Source organism: Aotus nancymaae, unplaced genomic scaffold (genome assembly GCF_030222135.1).
Source record: "Aotus nancymaae isolate 86718 unplaced genomic scaffold, 86718_ANA_hifiasm-v0.15.2.pri h1tg000032l_0, whole genome shotgun sequence".
Lineage (NCBI taxonomy): Eukaryota > Metazoa > Chordata > Mammalia > Primates > Aotidae > Aotus > Aotus nancymaae.
The window spans coordinates 4,322,501-4,350,460 of NW_026988445.1; the positions used below are offsets into that span (position 1 = coordinate 4,322,501).

General features: G+C 35.9%; 1 protein-coding gene across 1 annotated transcript in view; it reads right to left on the reverse strand.

Annotated features, from left to right (window-relative positions):
- Nucleotides 1–27,960, reverse strand: part of USH2A (usherin) — a 775,604-nt gene that overhangs the window by 338,751 nt on the left and 408,893 nt on the right. The window contains exons 35-37 of the mRNA XM_064383503.1: nt 26,913–27,060; nt 5,852–6,003; nt 245–407 (exon numbers count right to left, since the gene is read on the reverse strand). Coding sequence (XP_064239573.1) covers nt 245–407; nt 5,852–6,003; nt 26,913–27,060 — 463 coding nt within the window. The remainder of the gene's footprint in view (nt 1–244; nt 408–5,851; nt 6,004–26,912; nt 27,061–27,960) is intronic.

The following is a 27,960-nucleotide window of genomic DNA, read 5'->3' on the forward strand; positions in this document are numbered from 1 at the left end:
TCTAGAATTTCTGATTCAGTAGGCTGGGCAGAGGCTCTACAATTTATATTTCTAAGAGTTCATCAGATGTGGCTGTTTCTGCTGCTCTGGGAACCACACTCTGAGAATCATCAGAAAGTAGCTCATCTATATAGGTTATTCTCAGGAAAATAAAGAAACCAACCTCTGTGGCTAAAAGAAATATTTTAAATAAAAATGAATTTTTTAAACATTATTTAAAGTTTAGAAATTACAAACAAATTACCTGGATCTACAAAGAACATCCCAGTGAAAAGGACTGAGTATGTCAAGTGTCCATTAGGGCGAAAAGGTGCTTCCCACCTCACATGGGCTTTCCGGGATCCCTGTGTTTTGACAAACACGTTTACTGTTCCTTCGGGAGGAGCTTCTAGAGTTCGATTTTCCACCTATGAGTATAAAAAGATTTATTTTTGTTTGCAAATAAAATAAGTACATGCTTCGCTTTGAGCATATTTCTTCAAAGAATCTCTTTTTGCTGTGAAGTAAACTATTTTGACAGTAGCATCTTGTATGAATACCTCATTTTGTCAGCAGGATCAAAGCGTACCTCATGTTTTCTTCCCCCTGCTGTTAAAGCTTAGAATTTGAGCTCCTGACCAAGGCAGCTGTTTGTGATTTCCAGAATATGTGGATCTGCTCATACTGTGATTGTGCTTATGGCTGTGCATATCCATAGACCAATTCTAGGACTGCTTAAAAATAATTTTTATATGATTGCAAAAGAGAAGAAATGCATGCAGTCTGTTTTTATAAGTCCCTGACTGAGGTGGTAGACTTCAGGCCTCTGTCAAAAAGCCACACCAAGTATCTTGACTCTCTCTTTCTCTCTCTCTCTCTCTCACACACACACACACGTGCACAGGCATGCACACACACATGCAAAATTTTTATGAGCTGTTGCTAGTAGTTATGTAAAAATGGCATTATGCTAACATTAAGAAATATATGCACCCTAGGGACCCTATCCTTAAGGTACAACCCCCCAAAAAATGTTGACAGTGTTAATGAAGCTAGACAGAAAACAGCAAAAGATGAATTACTTGAAGAGAAGGACTCTGAAATAAAATGTAATCCCTAGATGTACAGAAGCCAGGAAGATTTCAATAGTAAATAAGTAAAAAAAAAAACGTGGCCAGAGTAAGATGTAGTTGGCAAGAAAGTAGAAAGGAGTTCAGAATTTTTTACTATCTTTTAATCAATAGCTTAAATTTAGTTAACTAATCACTAAAAACTCATAAGCGTCACTCATAAATATTTGATCTTTCACAATTTACTGAATGTGTTGGTCATTTCAACTTTATTCTTAAGGTACAGGCTCTTGCCTCCCACGAAGGTGATCAAACATGAAATCCTTAGACAGGCAAATATTATCAATTATAAAACTTTTATTCATTAGGGTGAATGCACTTTCTCAATTATGAAAAGAAATGTGAAAAAGACTGTTAATTTTTAATAAGTATGAGATCACAACATGTTTTATTTTCATCAGAGAAAAGCTATGGGATTCTTTAGAACTATAACACCTACTCCTTTCTTTTTAGTTTAATAGCTATGTACAGACATGATTAAGAAAGTAGGATAGAAAAATATCAATTCATCATTTTAATATTTTATGACAATGTACTTGGTTTTATTATGCCTATCTATAGTTCATATTACTGTATACAGAATGATTTTAAGGTGTTCCAAATAAAATGAGACTTGAAAAGTTGAAGAATTAAAGGCAATTCCAGATAATTATATTATAATGCTCAAATATTTGGTTAATTCAAAATAAATGTTTTGTAACATTTCCTTAAGTATTTGGATAAACACTTCAGTTTTTACTGTACATTGAATTTGGCAATTGTACTATTTTGCTCTGACCAGGTCTTTCTTTTTCATTTTACTTTTTTGCTTATCTACCTTGCTGTAAAAGGAATATTAAGGAAAAGGCATTTGGGAAAGTAAAAGTTAGCTTGGCTTTGGCCTGGGAACCCCTCTTGACACAGAAAAAATATTTGAGAGCAAATGTGCAATAAAAACATACAAACACTTTAATAAACTGGTTTTTTTCTTTTTTTGAGACAGAGTCTCACTCTGTCTCCCAGGCAGGAGTACAGTGGTGTGATCTCGGCTCACTGCAACCTCTGCCTCCGGGTTCAAGCGATTCTCCTGCCTCAGCCTTCCAAGTAGCATGCCCAGCTAAGTTTTGTATTTTTAGTAGAAATGGAGGGTTCACCATATTGGCCAGGCTGATCTCAAACTCCTGACCTTGTGATCTGCCCACCTTTGCCTCCCAAAGTGCTGGGATTACAGGCGTGAGTTACTGCACCTGGCCATAAACTGTTATTCTTTTTTTTTTTTTTTGAGACGGAGTTTCGCTCTTGTTACCCAGGCTGGAGTGCAATGGTGTGATCTCGGCTCACCGCAACCTCCGCCTCCTATGTTCAGGCAATTCTCCTGCCTCAGCCTCCTGAGTAGCTGGGATTACAGGCACGCACCACCGTGCCCAGCTAATTTTTTGTATTAGTAGAGACGGGGTTTCACCATGTTGACCAGGATGGTCTCGATCTCTTGACCTCGTGATCCACCTGCCTCAGCCTCCCAAAGTGCTGGGATTACAGGCTTGAGCCACCGCGCCCGGCCCATAGACTGTTATTCTTAATAAAACTTTTACCATGTACTAGACACTTGTGTAAATGATATTTTATTTAAATTTTTACACCAACCCTCTTAAAGTTGGCATTATTTATTTTTGTAATAGTTGAGAAATCTGTGGCTTTGTAGAACAAGTATCTCCTAACGAGGCACTGGGAATAATAGCAGGTTTAAGGCAGACTTCCCCTGTAGGGTTTTCTTGCCTATAATATAGATTGCAGTTAAGATTTAGATGTCTTAAATAACACACAGATTTGATTCTTTGCAAAAAAAAAAAAAAAAAAGTGAAGGGGTGAATGTGTTTGTATATTTGTATTTATCCAGGTGTATTTATCTGTATAAATACGCCATCACTAAGGAACCAAGACACCTTTTTAGCCATATCACACAGCAATGACCTACAGTTTTGCACATTATCTTTAAGAGTGCCCCTGGAGAATCGATCCAATAAATGTTCCAAATCAAGACAGTCATAAAATTCTCAGTCTTAGACTCCACTAGTGTTATCTCACATTGGCTAAGTGGGGAGAAAGAAAGCAAAGTGATTTTCTTATAAAAAACATTATTGTATTTTATTATAGAAATTACAAAATGTGAAGGGTTTCTCTCTAATGCCACTAATACCCAGGAAAGCATTTAAAAATTGCTGCTGCATTGTTTTTTTTTTATTCTTTCAAAATTTATAGAACCCCAATTTGTTGGATTTCATTTTACAACGCACATTAGCATCTAGAAGTTAGGTCCAAAGGCATTGGCAATTGTTTTTTTATATTGGAATTTCCTTAAAAGTCAAATATATTCTTTAAATGAGTAAGAACTGAACAAAATCATTGCTTGTTTTTTTTTCCCAGCTAGGTACAGGGCAACTCCTTCTGAACCATAAATAATAGCTAACAAACTGGTCAGATTAGGAAAAAAAAGAAACCCAAAAAACAAAAAATTGAGCTAATACTACATTAAAGTGGTAAGAATATGGAACTTCTATATACCTTTTTATTTTTAAAAATATTCAACCAGATTTATATTTTTTATTATATGAGCAATTTGCAATTTGGAGAATGAGCCATACCACGTTTGGGACTGTGAAGCATGTTCCTCATAGAAAACACTGAATAGTATTTCCCTGCCTTCATGGATAACAATGGGATTAAATATGTGGAAGATATGAAATAAACAGGCTTCTCTTTCTAAAGAACAAGAATCATTAAGAATGATTATTATTAATGAGAATCATTAAGAATATCATTAAGAAATGTTAGATGAACAAAAAAATTGAAATGTTTCAAAATTTATTCAGATTTTTGCCAGCAAAAGAGTTAGAAATGATAAATTTTGTTTCAGTGAAATTTTTTATTTAAAATGTGATAACATTGGGCTCTATTTAGATGAATATCTTTAAGACACCATTATATACCATTGCTACATTTGGCTGAATTTTGTTGAATATCACATTATAATTTAATAATAATAAAGTCTGCTTTTTAAGATTGATTCATAGATTTCTTAAATCAATACGGACATATTAAAAAAATTATCAACAAAAAGAAGCTGAATCTGTAATATCCTTCATGATTGTGCTAGCTATCTAGGGCTATTTAGAATACTCATATGCAATCATTTAAGGGCATAATATATAAAGTAACGGGCACAAAAATATTTTGTAAACCAATTGAAGACCATGGGTTTTAACTTCTTGGCAGCATATAGTCGACTTGTTCTAAATAAAGACATTGTTGTTCGATCCCAGTGATTAGAGATGGATCATTGACTAGGGAAAACCGTTTGCATACTGAGTACAGGATAGAGAAAAGTAGCAAGGGAGAAAATAACTCTGCTGTAAGTCAGGATTGAGTCTGGAATGTACGAAGCTGCGGCAGAGTCGGTTTTACAATCCAATTCTAGTTTCCACCTTCCTATCAGGGCTTTGTGGCATTTGATTTCTTAAGGTTAACGTAGCTACTATCTGTGTAGGATGCAGGTTGATAATGCAGGTCCCCCTTATTTAAAGTTGCCAGAACATCAGGAGACACCACGGAGCCAATTTCATAGCCAGAACTACAATTTGCAGCTTACATTGTGAAAAAGGGTAAATTTCAATCTCATGTGATGTGTTCTTTTGTTTCTTTTTCTTTCTTTTTTTTTGAATGGAGAAGAAAAGCTGGCCTATTGCCATTCCTGCATTTAAGGGAAAGTATCCATCAGAGGGGTTTGGGCTATAAAATTCTTAATGGCAATAAAGACTACAGCCCGGCTCCACCGATGGATGGTGTTAGCTGCTTGGAAAGCAACCAATCTCTGAAACAAAATGAGAAGTGTGATAAAAAATAAGGAAGAAGAAATTAAAACATAGAGCTGTTTTCCAAGGTAATATTTATATAATATACTCCTCAGTGAAGACAGTGTGCATTAAAATGATAGGGCATTAGCAAACATTGCCAAAAAATATCTAAGACTGATGAGAATTTCCATCTAAAGCAGCAAAATCTAAGTAATCAAGAAAAATACACAAAAGTGTAATGTGATGTTTTGAAACTAAAGAATGTCCTGTTAGTTTAATTATGTGTTATTAATTGGGTTTTAAAAATTATATTAGGAATAGAGAGTATAATCTTGTCAAGCTATTAACTGCTAATGAAATAGATATACATTTCAGATATAGATTTCTGAAATAGGAATATCAAAAGCTGATATTAATGTAATTTTAAATATCATCCTTATGAAGCTGTATCACATAAAACTATTTTATCCTAATAGATGAGGTAAACTCAACCTTTCAATTGATTAACTACTTGTCGGGGAGCAGTACTGCCATAGTGTGTCACTTTCAATTATTTTCACTTTTTAATCTTAAACTTACTTAGATGTTGAGCCCATGATTGGAAAGAAAAACACCCACCTTCAATATGTCACTAAATTAGGAAAAATTTTATATTTGCCTACTAAACTAGCCAACTTATCTTTCAATAAAATGTAGACTCTGCCCTTCACTAGACCTATGTTCAGTCTTGAAATTTATGTCGAATATAAAATCTTAGTAACTCTTAAATGAACTTTTATAAAAAGAAAAATCTCCCATCCTGCTTGAAAGGCTAGCTATGCAGAGGGTGGGTCACCGCCACTTACTTCTTCCTTAATATTCAGTATCATCTGACATTTAATACATTCCCAGAATGTAAATTCAGATACTCACCAGTGGGCCCAGAGCACAACCTTTGGCTGTGCATGCTTGGACTCTGAAGGAATGTAAGCTCCAAGGAGCAAATCCATAAGCACGACAGCTGAGTTCTGAGGAACTGTGGATTAATACACCATCCAGATATAATCCATAACTCGTGATAACACCTGGGAAGATAATAATTGCCTTTTAGTATGACTACTAGACAATAGCAAAAAAAGGTCTTAAGAAAACAAGCACTTCTTGATGTGATTTCTAGTTTCACGGAATCATTAAATCACAGACTCTGGTGTTTCTCCTTGTCTAAACCCTGTCTCCTACCAAAGGATAAAACAGATGTTACCCTTGAATATCAAATTGTAGAGCTAATTAATACAGAGACAGAAAAAGAACCCAACAGTTTCAGCATGAAAATCTTTCTATTGCCTCATAACTGTTGTCATGTGTGTTCCAGGTCAAAAATTAATAAGTGGAGCATACTTATAATTTGTATTCCTTTCTAAAACAGATATTCTTAATAAATATGGTCCAGAAGTAAAGCGACCTTATTAGTTAATGCATTCTATATGACTCATAATGTATCAGGCACTGCTCTAAGCACCTGGCATGCATTGGTTCCTTTTTAGCCTTCTCTTCATAGCATTCCTATAACAGGCAAAGAGAAAAGATATCATATTAGAGGATAAACTGGCTTCCTGCTGCACATTGTCAGTCAGGACATTCAAAAGGGCATCTCTTTATATGACCAATCACATAAGCATCGAAAATCTGCAGCAACCCACTCAAGATAGAATATGAAGGACACAGATCCTCTTTAGAAATGAAGATCTGGGTGGCCTCACTAGGTAAAAAATTCCAAACAAGCCAGGTGCGATGGCTTGCACCTGTAATCCCAGCACTTTGGGAGGCTAAAGCAGAAGGATCACTTGAGCCCAAAAGTTCAAGACCAGCCTGTGCAATGTAGTGAGACTATCTCTACGAAAAATAAAAATTAAAGAATTCCAAACAGATGAACTAACTACTAGCTGAGGGCAAAGAGAAGAAATTGTAAATACCAACTATGGCCTCACAACTAGTTACGGAAACAAGCGTTATAAATGCTATCGTGTTTTATTTCTGTTTATTATACAGACATTTGTATATTGTAACAAATTTTCCTTCCTTCCTCATTGATTCATGTAAATGGCATTAGTGGGTATTAATTTACAGTTTACTTTTTTTTTAGTTGAAGAATATCGAGGAGGGTTGTGTCTGAACTAAAAAGGGGAATTAACATCACCCAGATAAGAATATGATGACGGAGGTGAGAGCACCATCATTTGTACAAAGCATAGTAGTATCATGTTAGCTGGAAGCATAGCGTGCTTGTTACTGGTAATGAAAGGTGGTGGAAAGTACAGGGGTGTGCATGAATGCCGGGTAGCTAAGAAGGTGATTCATCTGATGTCCGCCACAGCCACACATCCACGCGTCTATAGCCTGTTCTGTACGGCTGAAGCTACAAACTACAAACTACATTTCCAACTCTCTTGCTTGTTGGCTTTCTATTAGGTTTTGCCACCGGGAGGCACTGCGAGGAGGACAGAAGCAGGAAGAAAGAGAAAATGTCCAGCTTCTAGCTCCAAGAGCTGAGGCCTTTGCTGACAGCTGCTGTGTCAGCAGGAGACAAAGCACCTGCAGCCTCAAGCATTCCAGACAGAAGAAGCATCTCTTCCGCGTTTTCTGCCTCTTCAGTAGTGGACTGTTGTTGGCATTGCAGCTCTGGTTGGGGCAGCGTCCCCTAACGGTTCAGATGTCAAATCGGCAAGTGTAGCGGTAAGCAGCAGCTCCTCGTCAATCATCCTTTTTTCCTTCCAGTACCCCTTTCTCTTTTGTTCTTCCAGCCCTTCTTTACAACACCTTGAGAACAACCTCGCTGTATCAAATACCCTATGCCTTAAATATCTGAAATGTTTTCTCTTTTACCAGTCAGATCTTGGTCAATACATTCTCTTAGGATTAAATCTCTTTTATTTAAATGAATTAATACTTTTAAAAACTACTGCTGTGACTTGTCTTCCTTTAAGAAGATAATCTTGTATAGTTTATCATTCTGAGAAGTCCATTTTCCTTGTTTCCAAATTTTTGGGAAAGAGTCTTTATTTTACTATCATGTGCCACTTGTAGCTCCACAAAAAACAAACAAAAAACAAACAAACAAACAAAAAGCACGTGGCTGCCGGGATCTGTTTTCCTTTATTTCTGGTGTGACAATCTATGGTAACTTTATGAATACCTAAAGTATTTGATTTAATTCCGTTTAATACTTGACACACAAAGACACAAATGAATTAAAGCTAAGAAGTGAAAGACACATAGTGAAAAAAACACCTACCTATAATACATAGAAAATTTAAAGGGAAAAAAGATATAATCAGGTAATAATAATAAAAAAAATCTTAAGTGCCAGGTTCTCTGTGAAGTAATCAGTTAATCCTCTCAAAAAAAAAAATCTTATGTACAAAAAGTGTGTTGCAGAAGCTCTTAAAGAAACCATAAGACCCTTGAAATGCTATCTACTTGACCTGCTTTTCAACTGAGATAGAAAGTACCCAAATCAATAGTTCCCTTTTCTTACATAATTGAGGAACAGAGAATGCCTTTTATGTTAGGATTATCTGTATAATATCTCATTTATCTGACATATTGGAAAATGAGATATTTTTAAAAAGTTAATTTTCATTATAACTAAATCTCATCCCCTTAACTGTGAACTTTAAAAATCTTAACTATTTTTGAAGGAAGTCTTTCTAGTAAGTGCTACACACTTACCTGTCTTTCCACACAGAATACAATGAATATAATTGCATCATTTTGTGAAGACTCAAACTATGATTATGGACATCAAAGACTACATTCTCTAATTCTATAATGCTTCAGTGAGATACATTTTTCTATAATGCTTTGATGAGATACAGGGTTCTTAGCCAGCTTTTACCCTAAGCATCACTCAGTGACTGTACCTTATCAATTCTTATGTCATTGTTTGAGTCCTACATCCTCTCTCAGTGCTAGTCTCTCCAAAGTTACTTTTTTTTTTTTTTGTCTGTCTGACTCTAGCAAGTCAACCCTTAGCAATCTATGTTGAAAAGCTAGATAACCTTGACATCTGGAACTATGGATATAGAAACAGCAGACAGTTATTGAAAGAAGGGCTTAGACTAAGATGAATACATGGCAAATGAACTGAGAATAAAATAAAGTGAGATTTGTGATAGTTAATTCAACTGCTCAAAAACTTTTTAGTATCTAGGATGCATCTAATTGAGAGGTGGATGAGAATGAAGTCCAGCTTTAGCATAGGTAAGATCACACCCCCACCCCCCCGACCCACTGCCATGCACAGTTACCCAGAATCCTGTAGGTAAACAGTATTTGATACCATATGAAGGAAGGGCTGGAGGATCAATTGTAGAACCACAATGTAGGACTGGTATTATACTGATACATACACACACACACAAATCATATTAAGCTGATTTCAATATAAACAAAATCAACATAATATAAAACACTGTACGATTTAGTTTTAAAACATACTTTTACTAAGTAGTAAGTCTAAACCACCTGTTAACATGACAACTTTAACTTCATTAACCTAAACACAGTAACAAAAACTAATGAATATAATGTAGTGGATATTTTAAACTGAAGCCTAAGAAGATGCTTTTTTCTTTAACTAGAATGCAAGACATGTATCAATAGCTTTGTTTTTCAACTTTTATTTTAGATTCAGGGGGTACATGTGCAAGTTTCTTACATGAGTACATTGTGTGATGCTGAGGTTTGGGATACAAATGATCCCATCACCCAGATAGTGAGCATAGTACCCAACAGTCAGTTTTCCAGCCCTCAGTCCCCTTTCCCTGCCATTAATCCCAGGGTCTATTGTTGCATCTGTATGTTCATGAGTACCCAATGTCTAGCTCTCACTTATAAATGAGAATATGCAGTATTTGGTACTTGAATTAATTTGCTCAGTATAAAAGCCTCCAGCTTCATAGATGTTGCTGCAAAGGACATGACTTCAGGGTTTTTTCATGGCTGTGTAGTATTTCATAGTGTATATGTATCACATTTTTTAAATTCAACCCACTGTTGATGGGCACCTAGGTTGATTCCATGTCTTTGCTGCTGTGAATAGTACTGTGATGAACATACATGTTTCTCCTGGTAGAATTATGTTTTCCTTTGAGTATATGTCCAGTAATGGGCTGGGTCAAATGGTGGTTTTGTTTAAAGTTCCTTGAAAAATCTCCAACTGCTTTCCACAGTAGCTGAATTAATTTACATTCCCACCAACAGTATATAAGACTTCAACCCTTTCTCTGCAGCCTCGCCAGCCAGCATCTGTTGTTTTTTGAATTTTTAATAATAGCATTCAGACTGCTGTGAGACTCGTCGTGGTTTTGATATGCAACTCTCTGATGATTAGTGATGTTAAGCTTTTTTTTTTTTCATGTTTGTTAGCTGTTTGTCTTCTTCTTTTGAGAAGTGTCTGCTCATGTCTTTTACACACTTTTTAATGGGTTGTTTTTTACTTGTTAAGTTTCTTATAGATTCTGGATATTTGCCCTTTGTCAAATAGATGGTTTGTGAATATCTTCTCCCATTCTATAGGTTATGTGTTTACTCTGTTGATAGTTTATTTTGCTCTACTGAAGCTCTTTAGTTTAATTAGGTTCTACTTGTCAATGTTCGTTTTTGTTGCAATTGCTTTTGAGGACTTGGTCATAAGTTCTTTCCCAAGACCAACAACCAGAATGGTGTTTCCTAGGTTTCCCTCTGGGATTCTTATAATATGAGATCTTACATTTAAATCTTTAATCTATCTTGAGTTAATTTTTGTATATGGTGAAAAGTAGGGATCCAGTTTCTTCTGCATCAGGCTAGCCAGCTATCCTAGCACCATTTTAAAAATAGGAAGTCTGGCTGGGCACGGTAGCTCATGCCTGTAATCCCAGCACTTTGGGAGGCCAAGGCAGGCAGATCATGAGGTCAAGAGATTGAGACTATCCTGGCCAACATGGTGAAACCCTGTCTCTACTAAAAAAAAGAAAAAAGAAAAAAAAATTAGCTGGGCATGGTGGTGTGCCTGTAGTCCCAGCTACTTGGGAGGTTGAGAGGCAGGAGCATTGCTTGAACCCGGGAGTCGGAGGTTACAGTGAGCTGAGCTCGCACCACTGCACTCCAGCCTGGCGCTGGCAACAGAGCAAGACTCTGTCTCAAAAAAAAAAAAAAAAAAAATAGGAAGTCCTTTCCTCATTGATTATTTTTGTTGACTTTGTCAAAGATAAGGTGGCTGTAGGTGCACAGCTGTATTTCTGGATTCTTTAATCTGTTCCATTGGTCTATGTGTCTGTTTTTGTACCAGTATCATGTTGTTTTGATTACTATAGCCTTATAGTATAGTTTGAAGTTGAGTAATGTGATGTCTCCAGCTTTGTTCTTTTTGCTTAGAATTTAAAACTCTAGAGGAAATTCTTAGAAACACACAACTTCCAAAGAATGAAACAGGAAGAAATTAAAACCTTTAAAAGACCAATGTCAAGTTCCAAAATAGAATCAGTAATAAAAAAATTCTTTGCTAGCTTTAAGTTTAGTTTGTTCTTGTTTACCTATAGGTGAGATGTTAGTTTGTTAATTCGAGATCTTTCTAACTTTTTGAGATAACTATTTAGCACTATAAACATTTCTCTTAACACTGTCTTTGCTACATCCCAGAGATTTTGGTATGTTGTACCTCTGTTTTCATTTGTTTTAAATAAAGTTTCGATTTATGAATAGCTCTGGGGGAAGTAAAATTTTGAGTCCTTGAAATGCCATGTAAGTATTTTCAAAATTATAGAATACTTAAAATAATTTAAAATATGCTCTGGGACTGGCATGGAGACTCATGCCTGTAATCCCAGCACTTTAAGAGGCCTGGGCCAGTGAATTGCTTGAGTCTAGGAATTCGAGACCAGTCTGGACAATGTGGCAAAACCCTGTGTCCACAAAAAGAAAAATACAAAAACTTAGTTGGGCATGATGGCATGTGCCTGTGGTCTCGGCTACTTGAGAGGCTGAGGTTGCAGGATCACCTGGGCCCAGGAGGTCGAGGCTGCAGTGAGCCGTGACTGCACCACTGCACTCTAGCCTGGGTGACAAAGTGAGACTCTTTCTTAAAAAAAGAAAATAAAAATGTTCTGATCATTTACTTTTAGTCAGACAATAGGGTACATGCTTTTTATGGATTATTTTCTTTGACACTGACAACTTCAAAAAACAAGAATTGTTATTTTCATTATTGTAAAGAGGAAGGAATGGATTCTTAGAGGGGCTTACCCATTTTTCATGGCCATACAAATATAAATTCACTTGTGGAAACTGGCAATCTCACCCCACTCTTGTCGCTACTCTTGTTATATGTTTCTGGCCTAATTTCTTCTTCTAAAATTTTTAGGAACTTCACTTGCATTAAGAACTGATGAACACGCTCTGGCTTTAAAAGCAATCAAGATGACCTAATAAAAAGATTAATATAAATATATTGAAAGTCAACTAAGTGTAAAGGACTATACTTGGTGTTTTGGGAAGTAAGAACAGAAAGAATAAGAACAATATCTACCTTTATGGAAGTAAGAAAAGAGTTAAATATAGGAATAATTAAATAACAATTCAAGGGCTAAACAAGAATCATAAGCACTACAACTTTATGTCAAACAAATGGCATAGTTAAATAGTAGACAATAGGTACAGGACCCACTAGCAGGGAATAATCACTCTGGCTGAAGAAGTTCTATAGGTTTTTTAGAGCAGTCAAGTTTTCCATATACAGAAGTGAGGTCTTCAATAAGTCTTCCATATGATGAAGCTGAGTCTCCCATGAAAGGTAAGATGTGAAAAGCCTACGACTCAGAAAGATGCTTCTGGTGAGAAAAATGACATTTACCGTTGCATAGAAGTAAGAAAGTGCAAGGTTTAGTAAAGGTATCCCAAATAGATCAATAATTTGTTGTTATTCCTGTAGCTGGATGTGTTAGTCCCTTCTCATGCTGATCATAAAGACCTACCTGAGACTGGGTAATTTATAAAGGAAAGAGATTTAGTGGACTCCCCAGTTCCACATGGCTGGAGAAGCCTCACAATCAAGACAGAAAGTGAAAGAGGAGCAAAGGCATGTCTTACATGGCAGCAGGCAAGAGAGCATGTGCAGGGGAAATCCCCTGTATAAAACCATCAGATCTCATGAGACTTACTCACTATCACGAGAACAGCATGGGAAAAACCTGCCTCCATCATTCAGTTACCTCTACCAGGTCTCCCCTATGACACATGGGGATTATTACAATTCAAGGTGAGATTTGAGTGCCAAACCATATCACTGGGATAAAGTCTAATGGAAAACAGAAACTTCAGAGGGAGGCTGGGGCCTTGAATGACACTACAAGAAGTTGGGATTTTATGATCCACCAGAGACCACTGGTGTTTTTATGAACTGACTAGGGACAAGATGAAGGCATACAGAGAAAAGTTAATCTAGAATCACATATAAAATAGACTGGAGTAGGGAAGACCATGGAGGTGGTAACAGTGAGATGGTTAAAAATATCAAAACGAAAAAGTAATTATTAAAGTCATCTTTTCCTGAATGTATAGGAAGTAATTGTGAATGAGGCAGGGATGTGGGAATACTGTATTTCAGCAGTACTCTGTGGCAGGAGAAATATATTTAGCAGTTATATATGCTTTCTTTTTAATTATAAAAAACTTGTGACACTGAGGGATGGAATGTGTTAGATTGCAATATGGTATGATAATGTCACTATTCAGGAAAAAGGGTGTACCTTTATCAAACATGGACAATGAAGTTAACAATCTCATAAAAGCCTGCTTCTAAGAACTATCTTACCCTTCTGTTCCTGCTTACAAAGGGAATTGTTTTTCAATTTGAGGATAAAAAGAAACTACGTCCTGTGATGGAATTGTTCTGTACCTTGATTATATCAATGTCAAAATCTTAGTTGTGATATTGTATTATAGTTTCAGAAGATGTTGACATTGGGAGAAACTGAGTTAAAGATACAAAGACTCTCTGTTTCTCACAGCTGCTTATGAATCTATAATTATACCAAAATAAAATATTTAAATAAAAAATAAAAACTGTTGTTCAGGGGAGCGTGCCAGGTAAGAAGACACAAACACTTTAAAGTCCAAGGAAGTTCATGCTAAAGCAGTAACAACTGGATTGAGTGCTTTAATCAAGTACTACTTAATCCTCAGGAAGAACTCTTGATGGTGGAATGGGTTTTATTCTCAGCTGAGAAAAAGAGATGACAAAAAATGCTTTTAGAGAGGTTTGGTAGCTTCGCCGGTGTTATACAGCTAGGAAGTGGTAGAGCTATGTGTCGGCGCTGAAGCATTCAGACTCTTCTACAGTGCATACAACTTTATAGCTTCCATATGCCTATTTTTTCTACATTTTAAAAATTATGTAATATGGGAGGCCAAGGCGGGCGGATCACGAGGTCAAGAGATCGAGACCATCCTGGTCAACATGGTGAAACCCCGTCTCTACTGAAAATACAAAAAATTAGCTGGGCATAGTGGCGCGTGCCTGTAATCCTAGCTACTCAGGAGGCTGAGGCAGGAGAATTGCCTGAACCCAGGAGACGGAGGTTGCGGTAAGCCGAGATCGCGCCATTGCACTCCAGCCTGGGTAACAAGAGCGAAACTCCGTCTCAAAAAAAAAAAAAAAAAAATTATGTAATAAAACATAACATATTAAAGTATATATAATATCAATTCTATTTGAATGACAAATTTAAAAGCAAAAAGCCATGTAACCATCACTCACGTTGAAAAATAGAACGTTGCCAGCACCCTAGAACTCTCTTTGTCCATAACTAGATCCCTTTCCCTCCCCCACAGATAACTATCAGGACTTTTTTAAGAACCATGTCCTTGCTTTCTTACTTAGAAATGCATCCCTTAACAACATAATTAAGTTTTCATAGTTTTCTACCGTACATTAACAGAATTATGTTGTATGCATTATTTTTGCATCGTGCTTTGTGTAACATAATATTCATGAGTTCATACGTGTTTTTGAGAGCAACAGTACTTCACAAATTTTTACTTCTGTGTGGTACTCCTGTAGGGCAAACATTATTTATTCTACTGTTGATATTTAGATTGTTTCTATATTTTGGCTATGACATCAATGTAACTATATGCATTTTTATACAGGTGTCCTGAAGCACACGTATACAAGTTTTCTAGGACAAATGTCCTGGAGAGGAATTGTTGGTATATGTTCAATTTTACTAGACAATGCTCAACGCTTTTTGAAAGTATGTCAATTCTAGATGTGAGTTCTCATTGTTCTATATCCTCAAAAATTATCAGACTTGGAAATTTCTGCTAGTATTAGATATGAAAAATAGTCTTTTGTTTTGGTATTATCTTTTACTTCTTGGATTATTAAAGAGGTTGGCCCATTTCTTATGTTCATCAGACATTTAATTTTTCTTTTGTGAAATAACTTTCTGGATATTAACTCCAGTTTATTATAGATGTGTAGGAATGTTTTATAGATTCTGGATAGTTTTCTGATGGTTACATGTGTCCTAAATATCATCTCTCTGATTATTTATCTTTGTGGGCACTTAGATTACAGTATATTTTGATACAAATAAATATTAATTTTAGTAACTCTTTTATCATTATGAGGCTATCTTTCTATATCTAATAATACTGCTCACTGTAAAGTCTTCTTTTTCTGATATTAAAATAGGTATATCAGCTTTCTTTTCTTTTTTCATTCTTTGAATTTCAACCCTGTTGTATGAGTTTGTTTTAGAGGTGGAGGCTTAACAGCTAGTTCTGGGCCATCTTCTCTAGCCTTGGGGACTCCTCAGGATATAATTATTGGCTAAACACTTCTTGCAACACTAACTCAAGGATTATACCTAATCCAAATATACAGAAATACATTTAAGGACTATCTACTAGTCCAAGCACCAACACCTTATTGTCAACATTTTTTATAATTAACGGTTAGCTGGCATTAATGAGACATAGCTGTACCAAGGAATGGTTGTTAATCATTTATCGGATAGCCTCTAGAAATGTTGTGATTTTATTCAATGACATTTTATTAAGCTTTTAGGAAAAATGGGGGAACACTACACCTATCGACATAAAAAGAAGTTTATTCCATGCGAATTAGAGAAAAAAAAGCAAGTTGCAGAACAGGATAAAGTATATGGCCAATTATTTTGAAGTATCAATTTTGTGCATACACATTTAAGTAAGTAATTATTATTCAATCAACAAATTCATTCTTGAGTGCCTACCCTGTTCTGGGCACTATTTCAAAACAAAGTCAAAGCTTCTAAGCCAATGGCCTTCTTTCACAGGCATCTTCCTCCCACCACCTCAGCCCTTCTGTCATGACCACATAGCTTTAAAACTGGTTCAATAGCTAAAACTCACTAAGCTTTTACTTCTTGACCAACAAAATGGGGTAACATTCCTTGCCCTGGAATATTTTTTGACTTTCAACCCTGTTGTATGATTTTGTTTTAGAGTAGGAGGCTTAACAACTAGTTCAGGGTCCTCTTCTCTAGGCTTGGGGACTCCTCAGCATATATCCATTGGTTAATGATCTGAGAATCAAACAGGTGAGCATATACGAACGTGCTTTAGTAATAAGCACTGTGCACAAAGAAGGGACACAGGTAGAGCTGTCCCTTGCTTCTAGTATGAGTTAAAGTCTTACTTGCTATGGGAAGCTCACCTTAGACTATCTCCTCCAATTCTAACCTATGTCATGTGCTGCACTTTTCTTGTAAAAACTAAATCAACATTTCTCAAAAACAAGTGTAGGCAGGTCTGTATTCCCCCCGGCTCACTATCTGTCAATAGACAATAGTTTCTTATATTTGTATGCTATCTTTTCATTTAAAATTCACCCCTTTCCAATTAAGTTCAGAAAGTGCAAAGAAACAGGTATTTACTAAATACTGTAAAATAATTTTTTGAAAGTCTGCTGGATTTAGATTTGGATTCTGGCAGTCTGGCTTGTCAGTAACTATGGAGTAGCTACTGTGAGCCAGACATTGTGCTGCATGCTGGTGATACAGAAGTTGTCAGAACAGTCATGGTTACTTTCTTCACAAAACTTTCAGTCTAAATGAAAGAACAGACTTAGATGTATTATGTAGATGTAAAGTTTACTTCTTAAAAATCAGATGGATAGAAGGAAAATATGGGATAGAGAAGGGAGAGGTGGATGCTAACATGGTCTGGGTAGGTTAGGGAGTAGGGCTTATCTGAGAAACTGATTTTCTTATTTATTTACTTATTTATTTAGAGATGGAATTTTGCTTTTGTTGCCCAGGCTGGAGTGCAATGGCACAATCACAGCTCACTGCAACCTCCACCTCCCAGGTTCAAGTGATTCTCCTGCCTTAGCCTCCTGAGTAGCTAGGATTACAGGCACCTGCCACTATGCCCAGCTAATTCTTGCATTTTTAGTAGAGATGGGGTTTCGCCATGTTGGCCAGGCTGGTCTTGAACTCCTGACCTCAGATGATCTGCTCACATCAGCATCCTAAAGTGCTGGGATTACAGGCTTGAGCCACCATGCCCAGCCAAAACTGACCTTTAAGCTCAACTTGGCACTCATCAACAGTGACTTCATCAACAGAAAGATGTCATAAGTCATTATTTCACTAATGATAACAAAAAAATATTTTATAACAATAAGCAAAACACTTTCAAAGATATATCAGTAAGTTGATTTGAAAAATTAAATATGATAGGTTTCTTAGATAAGCAAGCTGACACTAGAATCTTTGAGCCTGGCTCTCCCTATTGGCCTTTAGGATGTCTACTGTATTGAAACAAAGTTTAAGAAAATGGAATTTTGGTTCATTTACTTATTTATTCTTGCCACTCCTAGCATAAAGAAAGTCATTTTAAATTTATCTTCACACACCATGCCCCATCAAACAAACAAAGAAACAAAACACCTCTTGTGTTAAATGTGGATTAAGTGAAATTCAGGAATCAGTCAGGGTTCCAACAGGAAGCCAATGGCAACTCAAATGGCCATGGAAGAGATTTTGGTGGAACTACTATTTGCAAAGATGTGGACAGGGTTAAGGGAAAGCAACCAGTGATAAGACAGCATTCCCAACTAGTATTAGCTAGGATTCTTAGACCATTCTAACTAGTTGGCTAAGAGCTAACTTTATGTTTGTAGGGGAAAGGATGAGAATAAATTCAGAAACCTTCAGAAACCTGGAGCTATAGGAAAGGGCCTCCGAATAGGACCTGTAGACTTTACTAGAGGAATGCAGCCCTGGAATCCAGAGCCATGAGAAAGGGAGTCAAGGGGAATAAAGTTCTGAGACTCCACGCTCCTCTCACCCTGTCATCTTTTGCTGTTACTGCCCATGGACAAACCAACAGGAAGCCAGAGAGAGAGGAAGCCCATTGCCACTGTGAGGAAGGGTCAGCCTTGCAGGGCATGGGACAGGGCGGAAAGAGTGAATCTAGAAAAGCAAAAGGGAATTATCCACCATAAAAAACTATCATTTGTTCTACTACATTCTATCATACTGTATTTTTTCAGGCTTTTTCTTGCTTATTCTCTGATGCTAATAATCATAAGATAGCTGCAACAAAATAAAACTGTAACATGCCATGTGGCAAAGGGGGTCAGGTTCTGGCTTAATTCAGTTTAATTTAATTTAGTTCTAGACATTCAGTTTTTCAATGGATAATCCACAAAATGGATACTTAATTCCCATTGTCTGTACAACAGAAGGAGTTTCAAGTTTATCACCTTTCTCTCTCCATACGATAGGATTTTTAAGGTGTTTAATTTTCACAGGGAAGCCGGATGATAATTGTCCATAAAGCATATCCACTGGGATATATATCTTTGTGCCTCTTCATCATGTTATGTCAAATTGTATTTCCTAAGGTGCTCAATAGGTTGTCATATATAACCAAGGAAATTCAATGCAAGTACAATACAGTGTAAATTTAATACAAGGTATCTCTATTTACACTGAAGAATTCTGTTTACTGTAAGAATTAAACAACAATGCTTTAGTGTGTCATTAAAATAACATGCATAGTGAATATAGATGCTCCAAACATATTTGTTTGTCTTTTCCAGTGTAGCATGGCAATAGGAATATCAACTGAGGGCTCCCCCCAAGGTCCAGATGCTGATTGAATATGGCAGATATCTCCCTGTGTGAATACTTGATCCTTCAATTAAAAAGGAAAAGAGAGAAGAGCTTTCACATTGTGGGATAATGCCTTATTACTGTTATGCTCTCCTAAAAATGGAATCAACGGAATCTAAAAAAGATTGTGCTTGGGAAATTCTACCTGACAAACTGACTGGAGGTGTTTCATAAAAGTTACACAAGGTATGCTCAAAACTGTCAAGCAGTTTTCCTAAGTGATTCACTGAGTTCTATAATCCATTTCACCTACTAAAACCAGGAAAGAAATTTCCAGGAAAGAAAATAGAATCACATTTTGACTATTTAAAAACAAAGTTATTTCAAAATAAAAAGAAAATCAAACAAAAAACCAAACAGTTATTTCTCTAAAACCAGAAAAATATCAGAACAGAGATCTTATGAATTTTAAATATTGGGACTAAGAAAAGGACATTGAACAAGTAAAAGTAATGAAATTTTGTTTTCATATGGCTAAATTCTACATTATAAGCCTTTCTACAAAAGGTAGAGGCAGATAGTAGAGTGAATAAAACCATGAAGTTTTGCCATTCACACCTTGTCTTGATTTGTACAACCTTTCTGCTTAACCGCTGTCTTGATTTTGAATAAATTGTTTAATACTTGTAAATCTAAGTTTTCACATTTGTGAGATAACAATACCTGTTTCATGGGCTAGTTATGGGAATTAAAATGCCTGGCAAATTCTTATAAATTATAGCTATTATTATTATTACTATTGTTATTAGTGTTAGCAGGAAATCAAGTACTTCTTTCTATGCATGCATAGAATATTTAATTTGTATTTATACATACATCTTCATGTGCATGTTCCATAAATATGTATTTCTATAGCATCATCTCTTAATGTGAAGGACAATATATAGAGACTGTGCATAAAAGATCTATAGTTAATGATTTCTCTACCACCCATTACTGACAGAATATATAAGCTCAAAACACTGAATCAAATGTTTTTTAAAATAATGTTCTATTGTCTTCAAGGTAATATGTGCAAGCCTACAAAAATAATCCACCTCCTAAGATGTTTCTTTTCTTTTTGACATGATTGCCACTGTTTTGTTATATGTTCACATATAAATTCTCACAAAGCTGGGCCAATATGAAAGACTAAATTAGGAAAATATTTCCATAAGCTCCTCAAGTCCCCTTCACTTCTCAAGAAGATGCTGGACTATATCTAATGGGTGCCCAGTTCTTATGCTTCTCTCTCTCTCTCTTTTTAAGACATGGTCTCATTCTGTCACCCAGGCTGAAGTGCAGTGGCACAATTGTGGTTCACTGCAACCCTTTCCTCCTGGGTTCAAGTGATTCTCCTGCCTCAGCCTCCTGATTAGCAGGGACTACAGACACACACCACCATGCCTGGCTAATTTTTTTTTTTTTTTTTTTTTTTTGGTAGAGACAGGGTTTCATTGTATTTCTCAGGCTGGTCTCAAACTCCTGGGCTCAAGTGATCTGCCCACCTCAGCCTCCCAAAGTTCTGGGATTACAGGCATGAGTCACCATGCCCAGCCACATGCTTCTCTCTTAATTATGCCCATATTGCTATTAACAAATCCTGATTACAGTAACAATATATCCTTTCATACTGAGACATGCAAAGCACAAACAGGACAAGTCTATGTGGTGTCTCTCATTCGAATATCTACAGATTACCAGACTGATGAAATCTTAAGCAAAAGGACTGGGTCTCTAAGTGTGTGCTTTAAGCCTTCAGCAGGCCAAAAGGAAGATTCCTCTCTGCTGCCTTTGAAATCATCCCACCCATATTACATAATCATAAAATGTGCTCACAGTATGCATCTGTATATGTTTTATGATTGCATATGAATATACTTCTCACATCAACACTATTACAATTTTGTTATTGTCCCTATCATCAGTAAACATTAATTCATTCGACAGCTTTATAACACCCCTCTACTCTGTGACATGCTGCCAAGGGCCAGGGCTAGAGCCGTGAAAAAGACACATATGATTCCTGCCCTCATGTGGCTCAGTCTGATATAGAAATTATTTTAGTTTGATTTACTTACGTAAAGATAGAGGATAGTTACAAGGAATTGTAGCTATTATTAAAAGATAAATATTTTATATTCTATATTTTTAGTTAGTATTAAAAAAACATATTCTAATTAGTTTCAAATGTCACTATAAATGTTATGCTAGATAATGACGAATAAGTTTGGCATAGTCAGATAGCTATGTTGTTTTAGCAAGGTAGACTTAAAGTGTGAAGAAAAAACATATTTCAGGATTCTAAGGCCTAAGTTTCTAAAAGTGAATATGGCTCATGAGAATTTGGAAGCTCTCAAAAGCATAACTTTAATTATGCAATTGTAACCTATACAATACAGGTCACAAATGTATTAGACAGTAATCCTTCGTGCTACTTCTCTGTGACGGCTAATGGTATTACAAAGGAAGCCTGAAAGTCCTACATAATAAAGGGTTCATATGGACCTTGGATCTAATAGTAGCTCTTTTCAGCAGTTTTAAAATCGTGTCTGAAATCACAGCCTGTAAAGAACACCTTTGCCAGTGGGAATGTGGGTGCAAAGAACTCTGATTAGAGAAACACAGAGCTGGAGTGTCACACCATCATTTTTGCAGGTATGTGAAGCAAGGGACTAGAATTAAGCAGGACATATTTGAAGGGGAGCAAAGCCTTAGGTGTGAATCGAGTGATAATGACTCAGTACTTAAAGACTGTACTTGGCAGACTGAGGCAATTAATAGCAAGTAACATTGTTTGTAATGGCAAAATCATGGAAATGTCCATCAATAAAAAGATGGGCCTGGTAAGCTGTAGTTTCATTCAGTGGGATTGTATATTGCCTTTCGAAACAATGAGGTCATGTTCCACTGAACTGCAAGGAAAGATGTTTGCACCATATTGTGAAGTGAGAAAAGTAAATTCCACAACAACCCAAGTAGTATGATCTCACCCTTGTTTAACAAATGCATATTTTATGTATATATCTTTATGTAATTATTAATCAACAAATTTGTTTGCTTTAAACTAACATTGTTCTTAATCTTTTTTTTCTAGTTTAGAAGTTTAGGGCATTTTATTACATCCTCCCTATATCATATTTTATTATTATGGTAAAAAACACAACATAAAATTAGGCATCTTAACCATTTTAAGTGTACCATAATGTTATCTACACACGCATGGTTGTGCAACATATTTGCAGAATTTTTCATCTTGGAAAACTGAAATCCTAAACCCACTGAACAGCAACTCTCCATTTCCCTCTTCCACCCAGCCCCTGGTAACTGTAATTCTACTTTGTATTTCTACGCATTCAATTACTGTAGATAAACTCACATAAGTGCAATCATGTAGTATTTGTCTTTTTGTGAGTCGCTTATTTCATTTACCTTAATGTTCTCAAGTTTCATCCACATTGTATTGTATGACAGGACTTCCTTCTTGAAGTCCTGAAAAATATTCTAATATATATATATACATACAATGCATTTTTCTTATTCATTTATCTGTCCATAGACACTTGGATCGTTTGCACCTGTTAGCTATTGTGAATAATGCTGCAATGTATCTTGTTTCCAATTCGTCCAGATATATTTCAAGAAGTGGGATTGCGATATCATATAATAATTCTATTTTTATTCTTTTGAGGAGTCTTTGCACTATTTTTCATAGCAGATGCATCATTTAATATTCCCACCAACAGTACTTGAGGGTTCCAATTTCACCACATCCTTTCCAGAACATGTTGTTTTCTGTTTTTTTTTTTTAATAATAATGTTAATCAACAAATTTTTAACTGAGCAATTATTATGTGTCAGGCACTATTCTTGGAGCTGCTGGTACAGTACTGAACAAAAAAGACCAAATTAGGAAAAGTTATCCGGGGACTCATGAAGTATATCCTGAACCAATTAGCAAGCATCCCAGCACAGATACTGTGGAGCAGGACCAGGCTGTTAAGGAAGAGAACTGAAATAACAAGGGGGGAGGTTATTTTCTTAAAACTTTGGGTAAGGATTATCATCAGACTTTGATGAGTAGCAGCTGATTGTTTAAGTCAGAATCAGATAAGAAAAGCAGAAAATGTTTCCTAAGCTATGCCAGCCAAAGGCTACCAATTGTTTGATTGGCAAGAACTGGACATTTATATCAGAACCTTTTTATACCTTTCATATTTTGTCATATATAGGCATGCATACAAATATACCTAGTTCTCACTATAGAAAGTGGGTTTAATTTTTCTCAACAAATCCTTGTTCATGTTTATAAATCCCTAGTTAAAAAAATCCCTTTAGACACATAACTAACAAAGTCAAGATTTTGGAACCTGAATGTGCAAAACCAGGCAAGTAGCATCTATTTCAGACTAAACACATGTATATCTCTGGTCCTGCAACATCTTCATGAGGATGCAGAGGGATGACATGTCCACATCTCATAGGGCACCTCTAGGAGCTGCTTCTCTGTATACCGGGCACCTTGTGCACCTCCCTGCCTTGTGAGCATTCGTTTATATGGATATTTTTCCCAAGGGAGTCTAACATCCTTGAGATCAAGAAGCAAGGAAATTCACTGTATATATAAGAGTGATGGAACCTAGTAGGTCATCAAAATATCTATCTTGAATAAACAAATGCAAATTTTTTGCAGGGCATAAGAAGGCTCCTGAAGCTATCTGGGTGAGCAATATTAGTGTCCTTTACTAGAGAAGTGCATTTGAGGGGTTCTGTGGTGTGAGCAGGCAAGGGTAAGCAAGGATTAAAGTCAAGAGTGCTGCCCAGGATCCTGGCTGGCAGGACTGGGTGGTGCTAATCAGTGAGAGAGGGAATACAGGAGAAAGAGTAGTTAGACACACAGAGCCCATGAGGAGAAATCAACTTGGATATGCTGAGTTTAAACAAAAATCCAGGTGGAGGATTTTGTAAGATGTCTCAGTTGGAAAATGTATTAAATACCCAGGAGTATTTTGGTGATAACAACCAAGGCAGTGGCAGATTCTGATTATTTAGGAGATCTGTGGTGGAGCCCAGAATGTACTTCTTCAATTGGTGCTCCCAAGATGGTTCTAAGAATTGGATAAGTTTGAGAAATACCGTTTAACATCATCAGAAAGGGTTTCCTTAGTAACACAAGAATTAAGTCTATCTAATTCTTCAATTGTATTTCTCTTCTGCAACATATTTAGAAACTAGAAAGCAACCATTAGGTAGCATATACTGCCATATGGGCCTGGTACCATTAACTTTGAATTGCACATAATCCAGAAAAGAAAATTAAAAATTCTTGGGTCAAATACAAGATTGAAACTCCCAAAAGAAAAACCCAGGCCCAGAACCTACACAGCCAGAAAAATGTATTTTAGGAACAAATTTATTTCCAACAAATATGTAGTAGGCACTGGATGGTAAGGACTTCTATCATCTCTCTTGATATCATTAAAGAGCCAGGGCTTTGGAGTATATATGCCATGTCTTAAAGGTAATTTCCACAAGAGACATTAAATGAATTAAATATTATTGAGTATCAATAAAAAGTAGAACATTGTGTTAGGCTCTGTGAAGTGAAAGAGAAATTAATGATTTATGGTCCTTATCATCTGGTAGGAGTGTTTGACATATACCCAAATAACTTTAAGCACAGGCTGAATGAAGTTCCATTATGAAGACATAGAAACAGGCCATATAGTGAAGAGAAAAGGGAAAGTTTACCTTAAACTTAAGGAAGAGTAGAATGATTTCATGGAACAAGAGGCCTGCAATTAACCTTGAAGAGTGAGTTGGATTTCTACAGGTAAAGACAGAGTGATGACAGGGATTACGAATCTCAATTTTCTAATCAAGTAAACTGGGGTCCATGGAAGTTAATGAATTTCCCAAGGTAACACAGTATACATCAGAAACCATTTTTGACTCTAGGCCTATTTGGCTCCACACTCCCATGTTTTTCAACCCAACATTAAGTCATAAATATTCCAGGGTGGCTAGAAGGCAAGATATGATACAAGTCAATGTGTATTCAGGTCGAGTTACAAGTTGTTAGTAACCTGAATGCCAGATTAAAAAAATTTGGACTTTATTCTTTGGGTATTTGAGGAGAAGCATGGGGGCTTTGAAGACAGATGGAGAGACAAGATCTTCCCAACATTCAGATTACCCCTCTCTAGACAATCAACAAGAGAAACAAGAAGCCAAAAAATTGGAGGAAAGTGGGGAGAAGTAGTTAAAAAAAAAAGGTAGTTTTTTAAAAAATAAAACTACCTTTTAAATGTCTAACCACTGTACCACAATTAAAATTCTAAAAATTCTGTGATTTAACACAAGACTTTGGAATACCATGGAAGTGTTAACGCAGATCTCCAAAATCTCCCAAATTCTTCTTGCTTGATGAGTACATTTTAAACTGCTTGCAAATACACAAAACATAGAGAAATACATAAAAAATTCAAAGATCTTTGAAATGTGGAAAATGTTTCCCGAACAACTGAAGATTCTGAGTGCCATTGTGGTTCCAGTTGCATTTACCAGTTGGGATGAAGGGGAGTGTTCTACTATGCAAATCATGTAATAGCATTTCACAGCAATCCAACTGAAATAAATCATTAACATTTTCATTGCCACCTATGAACTAGAGTTCTTTGTGGAGTAAGAAGGGTAACAAGATTGTTGACTGCTTAATATAGTATCAGGTAGGCATCCATTTATTTTTTCTTAGGAAATTTGTAATAGTACAGGAATAACTTCAATAGCAGAGATAATAACTCACTCTATTAGAATTCTCTCCATTACCTCAAATATATCTAGTGCATTTGTCAAAAGTTTAATTAAAACAAGATGGCTGGAATAATTAATATCATAGTAAACATAAGACAAACTAATAAAACTGTAACTTTTTTCTTTCATTCTTCTTGGCTATGCTAAAAGAGTCCATTTCAATTTTCAGCAATGAGTTACTTAAAAGAGTTTCTATGATATTGAGTCTTCTTGATATTTCTCTCAAAGAGGAATGAAATTTAATGTCAAGTAAGCTTCTATCAGTGTGAAACAATGGTACGATGTTATGTGAATCTTAAAGACATTTCCACTAAATGAAAAAAGCAATTTCTACCCAAAACTATTACAAATTCTTCATAATGAGGTTTTATTTTAGTGAAATGTAACTGACTAGCTTAATTCACTAAACTGTACAAAAACAGATATATTGCTTAGAAATGGACAAAATTTGCCTCCAGCTAAGTATGTATAAATATATGTATGTTTAATCCATGCATTGTTTAAAAACTGCATGCTGAAATATTTATAAATAGTATATTAAAAAATACAGAATTTCAACTGGCCTCTTTTAAGATAAACTTATTAAATCAAAAGCGTTTTGACACAATATGTACGTGAACTTTCCACCTCTCTCCTTCTCTGAGGAAGAACTAATGGCTTTTAAAAACAGAAAGTCGTTGAAAATACAATGTCACTCTCACGACAGCATTCTTTGGGAATCCTCCCCGTTTGCTCTCTTCACCTCTCCTGGAGCGTATTAAACAATAAGATGCAGTACACAAGAACTATCAAAAGGGAGCACTTTTGAGCCACCAAAATTGTGTGTTAGCCTAAAAACCACAATCTCCCCAACTACAGACAATGATACTATCTTAGGTATTTTATGTGCTAAAATGATCATTAAAAATTAAGCACCACATATAAGCTGCCATTTAGAATATTAATTTACCTTTGCTAATCACCTTTTTAACTTGAGGCTAAAAGAGTTCACTTACCATTCGGATATTCAGGCTCAGTCCAGGAGACATTAAAGGAGTCAGGTGAATACGAGTGGGCTTTGGGGGCTGGCACGCCTTCAGGTATGTCCTCGTCAGTTAGGGCCTCACTGGCTTCACTCACTGTGCAGCCACCACCTGTGCAAGCCTAAACAAAGATGCAAAAAAATGCACATTTCACTCTTGGTCCCAAAAAGTTCTCATGAGCATTGAAGAAAGAGAATTCATAAGAGTTCCAGATTTTGTTATGTGGTGCTACCTTTACTCCCCCCAAATTAATTCATTTCAGTGTTAAGATTTAACATTCAGTTAGTTTGCTTTAAGACACAAGATAGACATCTCCAATAGTTATAGAGAATAACCGATACCGTGTGAATATATGAATTAAAGAAGCATCCTAAGTTACAGCCTAGAGATGTAGGGCATATATTGACTGGATAAACAGTCCTGCTGAAGTTAGCCTGCACAAGGGTTCTCAGAGTGAATTAAACACACACACACACACACACACACACACAGAGCGTGTGTACACATAACATGAGTAAAGTATTAGAGGAAGACTACTTCAAGATAAAACAACTGATTTCCAAGGAAGAAAAGATGTGCAGCAAATACAATGCCTTTTATTTCTGTGTGACCAATATGTTTATAGTATAACACCAATTAAAATTAAATAAAACAGTATTTCTCATAAAACAATAAGTACAAAGCAGTTGAGTGAATGTTTAATGGCTTAAAGGATCACATAATTTACTTATGTGTCAGGGTAGTTAGGCTGCATTAAAACATGTCTGACAAATTTAACATGATCACAGAACTCTCTGTTCCCTAATTAAGTATCACTAATGTCAGAAGTGGTAACATGAATGTTAAAGATATTCAGAAACTTCTGTGTACACTTTCATTATGAACTCTAAATAAATTTTTAAACTTACTGGACAAGCACTTCTCCAGGAAACTGATACATACATAAAAGGGTTTTTAGCCCATATTTGGTAGCAAATACTAGTAATTATATCCTTATATAACAATGATATTTGAAAACTAT